Source organism: Spea bombifrons, chromosome 3, assembly GCF_027358695.1.
Source record: "Spea bombifrons isolate aSpeBom1 chromosome 3, aSpeBom1.2.pri, whole genome shotgun sequence".
In the NCBI taxonomy this organism is placed as follows: Eukaryota; Metazoa; Chordata; class Amphibia; order Anura; family Pelobatidae; genus Spea; species Spea bombifrons.
This window is the reverse complement of record NC_071089.1, coordinates 30,717,918-30,729,029: the sequence shown is the minus strand read 5'-3', so window position 1 is coordinate 30,729,029 and position 11,112 is coordinate 30,717,918. Positions and strand designations below refer to the sequence as shown.

Here is an 11,112-nt window from a genome sequence, read left to right as displayed (position 1 = left end):
CTGGAACACAGTCCTGGAATTTTCTTGTTTGACTTGTCATCACAACTGTTTGTAACCATGAAACCTAGCTAAGAACCCCCATTAGCAGTCTAAATGAAAACATAGAAGGCAGAAAAGAACCATCAAGTCCACCCATGTTTTCCTGCTTTAAAGGCTCAGTCCTTGATTCTGGTGTTAGAGTCAGAATTCTAGAATCTAGAATGCACTATGCAGATGCCTGAGCAGTAAAATGTGTGAATTCAGGTGTTTGAATCAATCAGGTGTATAAAATCAAGCACATAGTCATGCAGTCTGCATTTACAAACATTTGTTTGGGTCGTTCTGAAGAGCTCGGTGAATGTAAGTGTGGTGGTAATATGATAGGACGCCACCTTTGAAATATAACAGTTCATGAAATTTGATCACTGCTAGGTATTCCATGGTCACCTGTAAGTGGCATTATTGGAAAGTGGAAGTGTTTAGGAACAGCCGCAACTCTGCCACGAAGAGGAAGACCATGTAACACCACAGAGCGGGGACACCGAGTGCTGAGGCGCATGGTGTCTAAGAGTCTCCAACGCTCTGCTGATTCATAGCTGAAGAGTTCCAAACTATCCACAAATAGTATGGATATGTAAATTTTTGGGCCCTTGTGACATCCTTAAAAACATTATTTGTCTTGGTGTATATAGCATCTGAAGCTACTAAAGCTAATTACATTTCATGCAATTCACAGCAGATTGAAGAGACATTAGTTTGATTTCTGCACAATAATGTGTGACTTGTATGAATAGAACTTTCCCCGCTCTAGTGCTCTTATTTGCCTTATATTACTTAATATTAATTAATCATTAATAGTTATAAAGGTTTTCTTTCGCTGGTCGCCGCGCTGGTCGCCGTCTCGTAGCCTTCTCCATTCGACACTCTGCTCTGCAACACAGCGTGATTTATTTATAGAGCAGATTAGAGAATAAGGAGGGGTTAAAGGTTTTGTCAGCTGTCTGTTGAGAAGATTTTCATTCTTAATTTGATAATCTTAGAGTGCACAGCATCAGTGTATCACTGAATGCAGGCCATCCGTGAAATACACTGTAGTAACTGAGATTGAAGAGTTCCTCTTATCTCCAAAAAAGAGAGACTAATTTGCTTTTGGAACAATGTCCTTACAGTTTCCACGTCAAGCTCCATGGAGGAACAACAATATGACTATGCCACAGAAGGAAAACCCATTGAGTGAACAAGGAGAGACGGTTATAGGTATCTATCTTCTAAGTTTAGGTAGGTACCAGCTCCAGCTATCTGGGATCTGAAAATTCTTGAAATATAAAAATATAATTTAGAATACTGATGTCAAAAGGGCTTGTAAGCATATTTCATATACTTAATAGAAATATAAAGCTATGTGCAAATAACCTAAAGAATAGTGAATAGTAAGGTAAAGGAAGTAAATTTATTAAAATAATTATTAAATTATTGACTTTATAGAAAGTCTAAAGTCTTAGTAGAAAGTTGAACAACTTGTAACCACTGATGACCATCCAGCTATTATTAATCAGAAATACAATATGTATTTCAGAGCAAAATTGTCGAATTGTAGAATTTGTAATAGTTAATTAATGTTTACTAAAGACTCAATACATTTCTCACAGTTTTGATTCACACAATTTCCCACTGACTTGATTCAAGGTTTGACCAAAAATATGGTTTCAAATGTGAACTTTTAAATGGTTAATTCAAATATTTGTCCTGTACCCAAGAACTTCACAATAGCTGCTATTATACTGTATTTCAATTACTAATTTACCCCATTCCCCTTTGAATTCCACCTGCAGCCACAGACATATCTCTAGTGTTGTGCATAAAGGACTTTAGGAAGTATTAGGACCATAGAATTTGTCAGCAGATAAGAACATTTTGGCCCATCTAATTGTCCTACATACTCAGAATCAGTTGCTGGTCTTGTCTTAGATTTAGGATAGATTTGTGTCTATCCCATACATTCCCTTAATGTATGGGATAGAAAACTTTCTGTAAAGTTCCCTTTCATTGAGGGAAATTTCTTATTTCACATTATTTAATAATGTACTGCATACATGTTAGCATTCTGTATCATGCCGTGCCATTTTCACTTGAATAAAAAAAAAGCTAAAATATGAAATTGGTGTTTCTACATCTGTTAATGATAGTTTAAGCAAAATGGTTATTATCTGCCCTTTATATACAGTAGGATAACATCAATATAGTATAAACTTAATGGTAATCTGCTAGAGAACTTAAACCTTGTCCAGAGATATTAGTATCATTATTTAATAATTTTAATTAGCTAAGTCAGATACTCACCTAAAGCTTTGGTAAAATACCTATATTATTATTTTAGGATTGCCTGGGGAGATTTTTCTGTGAGAGGGGAAATTATGTCTAGCTTGCACCCACATCTATTTAGGCATTTAACAAATACAAGAGTAAGGGTAACATTTATAGCGAGGAGCTCACCTGATGTAGATGTAGCAACAACTGCTGAAGTTCTCCAAACCTAGAGTAACTATGACCAGATTTTATTTGAAATATCCCTAACAATTTATCTTATGTTTGACAAACATCCCAAAGTGCTTGTTTAATACAAAACGGAAAAAACCCTGATATAAAGTTTGCTCAATGTACATTGCATCATGGGTTGATTAACCCTGGTTTACTCCACTAATGGGCACTATGCCTAAAAATCCATAAAATACTAAGGTGAAATTCCCATCTCAAGTGAATGGTTTGGTTGACTCTAAACTCACAAATAAGTCAGATGTCACTCTCCGGTAAATTATGGTTTTCTAGATGCAATCAAGCTATCAAGCTGATAAAATATTGATTGCATCAGGGTAGCAGAATACAAATCTAACCTTTATTTATGTTTTGTGGATTCCAAGAATACAACAATTCTAAACACAAAAAGTAACAATTCTTTTTGGAGCAACTGAACTAATTTTTAAATTGATCTGGATTTTTTTTCCCACCTAGGTTGGATGTCTTGGTTTGGAAACAGCATTGTGATATTCATTTTATATAAACAGAGGACCAGCTTGCTACCCACAGATTATCTCACTTTTAACCTGGCTTTGTCCGATGCAAGCATCTCTGTATTTGGGTACTCTAGGGGAATAATAGAAATTTTCAATGTGTTCAGAGATGATGGCTTCCTTGTTACTTCTATATGGACTTGTCAGGTAAGTTTCGGCCCTATAAATAGAATGTTTGTATATATATTTGTAAATGTAAGCCTCGTATGTTAGGTTATTGTAAATGTATGCAGCATACCTGGTGAGCTAGTCATTGTGAGACAATATAACCTCAAGGTAGAAGTGGTTTGTAGATTCTGGAGCATTGCTTGCATGATGGCCTCCATGATGGCCTCCATGGGAAGCCTCATCACCAGTTATGGGTTATGGCTGCCATACTAGCACCCTCTGTCAGTATTGCTAGGGAAAGTGAGGGGGCAAAAGGAAAGATCATACAGTTCCCTCTGGTGGGTATCTTTCTTAACATAGTTAATTGTCCAAAGATTATAAAAAGAGTCTAAGAAAATGAACAATAGGAGAAAAGATTAAGGTTGATGAATATTGACATTAAAAAAAAAACACTTATCACACTTTATTGGAAAAAACATCAACTATTGGGGCATGGTGTTTACTTTGGGTATGGTGGACCTTGTTTCAATCTACTAGAAATTAAGGAAATATGCATTTTAGCTGCATTTTGTGTCAGCTTACACATTCCGAACCTTTATGGGTTATGACACAGATGATTGTATTAGTGTAAGGTGCATTTCACCAACTGAGGTAAGACTGGTCTTTCAAGAGGTATGAACAGTTTTATTGGCCTCACATTACATTTATTATGGCCACCTGGACCACTAATGTCACCAGTGGCTAGGTGTTGCTACCATTACACCCCTTTTCTCCATTAAATGAAGATACAGTACATCAGAAGATGAAAATGTGATCTCATGTTTGATATACTTAGTCACAGTTGAGAAATGTAAGCAACAATCACAATGCGTTCTTTGATTACAGAGCAATAATCCAGGCTTTTCCTCCTCAGGGGAAGAAATAAAACTCAGCAAAAACCACTTGACAAAAAAATCGGATGTGGTTTCTCTGACTTGTGCACCAGCTTTATCTGCAGATAATGGAGGGATTAGTAGAGCAGACAAAGTTGACATACAATAGCTACTTTGGCAATCTGTTTCCAATCCTTTCTAACAGCTAAAATGGGATTAGAAAAAAAAATGTCGATAGAATTTTCAGTGACAGCTGCCACACCATAAACACTTTAGTGTAAGGGCAAACAGGCCTAACAAAAATTTAAGATTTTGCATGCCTGTTTGCTTAATTATGCTGTATACATTTGATGTATGAATGTCGTGTTTACTACTATTTTAAACATTGTTAAAATGATGTGGTCTGTTCCATGTACCATTATCTTTATGAGAGCTGTATGAACATGTTTTGGGCTGCTTTCTGGGTGCCAGACTCTATTGTGGTAAAGGAAAGTCATTTCAAATGATGCTTTCATGCTTTCATTAAAATCCAGCCATTTATGGGTTTTCATATGTCATGCAAATTATAACTTAACCAAAATAAGCAGAAACAGGAAGTTGACAACTAATGCATGCTTTGGGATCAGCTTACATTGGGTTCTGCTCATGCTGTACATTTAGATGTCTTCAAGAGTCATTTTCTCAGCTTGGTCATTGAATTTGCTTAGCGACAGAGGAAAAAAGTAATAGATAAAATACTTAATTGCAGCATTTCAATCACTAACCAATCTATGCTTTAGTCCCCACCGTGATTGTACTCTAGAATAGATATAACAGGGGTAATTTATGATGGAATTCCAAGCCTCCATTGAAGTGGTGAAAATTCATATTTGGACAAGTTCTAAAAATAGAATCTGATAGAATTAGCAGGTTAACGACATGCGTGCCAACCAGCTAAACCTGCGCCAGTAACCCCAGGCTATTAGTTAAGAATTTTAATTATCTGAAGATATCACAACTCTGACCAAAGAGTCATCCATTGAATTTCCATTTTTTTAAATGCCTCAATAAATTCATTGAACCTTTTTCTCTTCTTGTTTTACATAAGAGACTTTCTTGATTTTACAGATGGCTAGGTCTTGAAAATATATCATATTTTTTGACACAGTATATATATATATATATATATATATATAATAAAAATATTTATGTTTTCTTTACAGGTAGATGGTTTTCTCACACTTCTATTTGGTCTTGCTAGCATAAACACACTAACACTTATCAGTGTAACACGATACATTAAAGGTTGTCATCCACAAAGAGGTAAGAATATAATTGAATTTGTGTACTCCTGCTTTTTTGACACTTGCCAAGAAGCCATGAATACTTGCCATATAAATCCTATTTCATGATATGACTGGTAGTCTTCATAAAACACCGGAAGACATATGGAAGAAGAGTCTAATGAAGACTAGCAGTCCTATCATCCAATAGCATTGTGGATACCTTCCGTTTTCTACTACTGTATGCTTTGGGATCTGAGAAGTCCTTGCAGAGATATAATTAGGGGAGAATTCTTTCTCTCTATATTTTGTATTTGGTTCTATTTTTCTCTTTAAGTTCTATTTTATTCAATGGTCCCTCAATGGTTCATCAGCTTGGAAACAGAACTCAGCGGATTTGCTGCAGGCTTTAGGTTGGAGTGTACTTAAGTTATAGATAAGAGGTGCCAAGTACTGCACTACAATTCACAGAAGGTTGATGCAGGGACCATGTGAAACGCAAGGAGCATCCAAGCTTCTGCTTAATTCAGGATGTTTTATAGGAGGGACAAAATGGACTGACTAGATGGACTGAATAGATCTTATATGCCATCAGCTTTATGTTTCTCCCACTCCCCAAAAGAGCCAGCCAACCTTAGCCAAACATTTGGCTGATGACTGGCCTAAGGCTATACTGCTACTAACAGGAAAAACCACCTCCATGAAAAACAAAATCACTATTTTTAAAAAGTTTGGTAGGACATAGACAGCATAATTTAGGGTATGTTATAAATAGAAATTAAGTTGACTACAATTCAGCTATGTTGACTTGCGATGAACAAAATACTATTATATCATGGATTACACTTATTTAATGTATATTGTTGACAAGTGCTCCTTAAAAAACTACACCTGCAAGCACCATTTGTAAATAGTGTATGGAGTATAGATATTGTTGGAGGTCATTTTGTAACTGTGAACTTTTCTCTTTCAGCCAACTGTATAACCAATGGGAGCATCACAATATCCCTGGTTTTAATCTGGATTGCAGCCCTGTTTTGGTCTATGGCTCCTTTGCTAGGGTGGGGAAGCTACAGAGGTAAAATATACCAATCTCTAAATATTTCACATACTAAAAAAATATTATACTTTAATAGGAACTGATATACTGATTCTGGAAAGACATGAGGTATTTTTTGAGATATATAATTAAATGTATTACATTTTCAGAAGAAAAAGTAGTGAAGGAATCAGGTTACATGAAAAGAATCTTTGTTACAGAATAAGACACTAGTTGGTGAAATAACGGAGTCATCTTACTTCCTCCACCCATAATTACTATCTCCTGACCATCTCATATGATGTCCCCAACCATATCATTTTGCGCTTCATTTGGGGCAACTGATAAAATTGGGCACTATTCATACTATTCATACTGTATTTTTACTCTATGGCAACCATAAACATAGAGAAAGTCTATATGTCTTTGAAAATCCCAGGCTTAAGATTTAAATAAGTGAGGAAATTGGATAGCAGCTGTGTATTCATAAGTAAAGCATAGAAATTGACCAAAGGAATTGCACAGCCATGTTCTAATCTATACTATTATGGAATGATTTGTTCTCATCAAAAATAATAACGTCTCCATTTTCTTCTCTCTCTAATTATCACTCTTTTTTTCTTCTCTGCTCTCCTCTGTTCTCCATCCTACCTTGTTGTAAATGTAAATAAATAAAATAGTATCTGTATTCTTCTTTTATTTAATAATTTGTCACCAACTTACCACATACTTTCCTCAGACCGTTTGTATGGGACATGTGAAATTGACTGGACCAAGGCCAGCTACTCCACTATATACAAGTCATATATTATATCCATATTCATTTGCTGTTTCTTCCTGCCTGTAATGGTCATGGTCTTTTGCTACGTGTCCATTATTAATACTGTAAAGTCAAGCCGAGCCTTAACAAGTGACGGTGATCTAACAGACAGACAACGAAAAATGGAACGCGATGTAACTCGGGTATGTATTTTTTTAAGTATTCATTTTTATTTAGTATTTAATTTATTACTATAGGTATTTAATTCACTATTGTATAGTGCTATAGAATATGATGACACCATGTAAATACATAAGTAAACAATAAAATTGATGGGATGCCCTTGTAACACTCAACATGTTTGCCTCTCCATGGTATATTGGTAAGGGCCTTATTATCTGCCACAAAACCACAGATACTTGTATTAAGTAAAGGTACGACCTTTTGTTCTAGCATACAGCCATACTATGTTTTTTGACACAGTACAGTTTCAAATATATCACTCAAGAGGGCAAGGGAATAATACAGTATGTCTACTAACATACAGAATTAAGAGACCTGCTTCTATATTATAATGCTCATTTAAATTCAGTTGTTTTTCTTCCAGGTGTCTATTGTTATATGCACAGCCTTTATTGTCGCCTGGTCTCCATATGCTGTGATTTCCATGTGGTCTGCATGTGGCTACTATGTTCCCAATCTAACCAGTATCCTCGCCAGCCTCTTCGCAAAATCTGCTAGTTTCTACAATCCCCTAATCTATTTTGGGATGAGCTCCAAGTTCCGAAAGGATCTCAACATCTTACTTCCATGTACAAAAAACAATAAGGATCCTGTCAAACTCAAGCGCTTCAAGCGTCTTAAGCACAAGCAGGAGTCTGTGCCGCACGTCAAAGAGCAGAAATGTAACACGAGTCCTGTACCACAGCAGTTGATAACAGCAAGTAAGGATTCTGGGGTGGGAAGTCCAAGCGATACTCCACCCCTGGAAATGAAGGACGTATGCACCTGTCAATTGCATTTGGCATCTGACAGTCCTAGTTATGAATGTGATCGATTATGAGAACGTTATCAACACATTTTAGGGCTATGTTATCTGACCATGCTAGACATTTTATTATGCAACAATAAAACGTATGTATGATGTTTTTAAGTGTGGTATGTGTTTGTATTGTTCACTTTTGTTTTGTACATTTAAGGCATCACTGGTTAGGCCTGGAGCCTATACCCAAGCCCCTTAAATGAGGACAGACACCAATATGTGGGTAGAGCATTGGCCACGCCAGCATTACCAACCAACACAAACATTAGCAAACAACCCCGCTAGCTGCAGGGACTAGCTCTGCAGGAGGTTGTCATCCCAACTTGCCAAGAGTCCCAGTCCAGCGGGTGCCATAAGCTGGCCGCTGGACCCGCCTCCCTAAGCCCGTTTTGGGTGCCTCTTAAGGTAACAACTTCCACGCTGGCCAACGGGGACCTCTTCCTCTGCTGTGACTACAAATAATGATTGAAGCAAGAAAAACAGCAACAACAACAAAATATGCAATACATTTGGGTGGGAGGTAACCGGTCCAGAGAGGATCCAGGTGGGAAAAGGTAGCTTATGAACCCTTTACGAACCCTTAAAACCCTGAAACAATGCTGCAGGAACCAGTCACTAAACTGCTGGCATCCTTTAAACTCCTTTAAAGGCCAGCAGTCATATTCCCCTTTCCCAAACTGTCCAGGAGGCCCATTGTCAGTAGGCAGTTCTACATTTGGGTTATATACTGTATGGTCTGAATTGGTTTTGGTGAGTTTTTTTTGCAAAGGCTAATGTTTTAAATGCAATGCCATATGGTTCTGGGTTCTGATTCTAGTTTAGATTTTTTGTTACACAAAACATATCAAGGAGACCAATATCTGAGATTTGTATTTTTACTAAGTGGGGGAGGTGACTGAGGTTGCAAGCTAATGATCGTAACATCACACACATTACTTTCCTGCTTCTGGGCCCTATTCTACACACCAGGCGCGCAGCAAGTAGGAAAGGTAATCATAGAGGGGTAAGCAGAGGGATGACAGGAAGGTATTGGCACAGGAAGGATGAGCACGGGGAAGATTTGCACAGGGGTGGACACTAGGGGGCGAATATGCATGGAAATGCCTACTACCTGGCATTTCTGACCACCATAACTCATGTGATTATGAGTATTACTCCTTACTATCCTTGAAGAAAAATTATATATATATATATATATATATATATATATATATATATGTGTGTGTATATATATATTAATTATACTCTGAGGAAGAGCTCCCATTCCATTTTTGTAGTATTAAATTCAAACAAGCAAAAAAAAAACCTTTCCCTATGTTACTATTCTAGTAGTTGGAACCTAGATGACTCAAGGCAACATCTCACGGCACTTCCAAAAGGTCCAGCTTTTAGAAAAAACCTATACAGTAGAGTAATTGGGGGGACATCTTATAACCCCGATCTTATAACAAGCCAATTAAATAAATTTGCATTACAACTCCCTTTCCCTATATTAAGGGATGAAGATCACTAATGATGCTGTGAATGGTCACTATCAAACCATAAAATAATTCATACCACAAGGTAAACAGTCATATGCTATCCAATTTTCTGCATGTTCAATCACTTAGTTCATCATACCCCCTCCCAATGCAAGTAATTATTTCTATACCTACTTCCCCATTTCTAAGTACCTAATTGAAATGCACTATCCCTCTCACTCTTGTATGTTTGGGTTTTAAACCACTAAGGTAAAACCATCCATTAATTACCTTTTTTCTTGGTCAATTCCTTGAATCCTCGTCTAAAACTATAAGGGAAAAAGAAATGCTGACGGACTGGGGAATTTTATGGTTTGTATTAAAGGTGGTCCATTCTAACATTACAAATAACACTGAAGCCCAGATCAAAAATCTAAGATAGTTGTTGTTACACACATCAGAGGATTGCAGATGGGGACACAACATTTTTTTTTGTAAGGACAGTTAATCACACACTTTTTGGATATAAACTCCAATTTGGTTGGTTTTGGGAAAAAAAAGGTTTAAGGAGCTGCATGGGTTTTTCTGTCCGCAATAACAGCAGGCAGAGAACACCAGCATGTTCTGTATGCTGTCTGCAAATCATTCTGACCTGATGAGTTGTTCCAGGCATTGTTCTACAGGCGTGGGATGCTTCGACTGGATCTGCAGCACACTGAGAAACAAATAACCCATTTGCAAAGAGAAGCAGAGTGTAAAATGTTTGAAAATGTTTGTGAACTTTACTGATACTGAGCCAATGTCTTTCTGGTGGAAATGTCTCTGCAATTGGCGACCACCTCTCTTTCAACAATGGATCAATGGAGTCTGTTGTTGATTCATTAGGGATAACAGAACAGCTTTCATTTGTGCATTGCCAGAGCCAAGACCATGGCATTTAACTGACAACCACCAAATAGAAAATACAGCGCATGCAAACCGATGAAACGAGTCAAAGGCAACTGCAAAGTGCGGACACAATGTTAGGTGCATCAAATGTTTGATGGCACAAAAAAAATATAGAAGGCTTAAGACTGCCATTATTACATGAATTAGAATATTGTTTAAATTCTTAGCGTTCATCCAACGATTTGAGATAAAGGGTCTATTACGTTAGACCAAAAACCGGCATGAGAGAAAAATCTTCTCTAAACCAACCATTTCGGATGAACGACTAAGGGTCTGAATTAGTACACACAGGATGATCTATACATCTGAAGCCAGATGAAGATATAAGACAACAAGATCCCTGGTACCTCGTAACCTTACCACAACAAACCTTTCCACTCACACCACCTTCTTTACAATCCAACATTGTTCTCGTTCATCCATATATATATATTTTTTTAAAAGCAGTATAAAGTCCACAGATAAAATGGGTTTCAACAGCCATCTTCTTCTAGTTTTGTAATGTGACAATGTCTTAGGAAATGCCACTTGTGTTGTGATATCAGCGGTCAAAAACTGGTAGTGGCCAAAATGA

General features: G+C 37.0%; 1 protein-coding gene across 1 annotated transcript; it reads left to right on the top strand.

Annotated features, from left to right (window-relative positions):
* The first annotated feature begins 1,018 nt into the window (after positions 1-1,018).
* Positions 1,019-8,198, top strand: LOC128483841 (opsin-5-like). Its single transcript, XM_053460141.1, has 6 exons — positions 1,019-1,257; positions 2,989-3,194; positions 5,230-5,329; positions 6,263-6,367; positions 7,068-7,291; positions 7,696-8,198. Exons 1-6 carry the CDS (start codon positions 1,137-1,139, stop codon positions 8,149-8,151), a joined length of 1,212 nt encoding a protein of 403 aa, XP_053316116.1. The 5' UTR covers positions 1,019-1,136; the 3' UTR covers positions 8,152-8,198.
* The last annotated feature ends 2,914 nt before the right edge of the window (positions 8,199-11,112 follow it).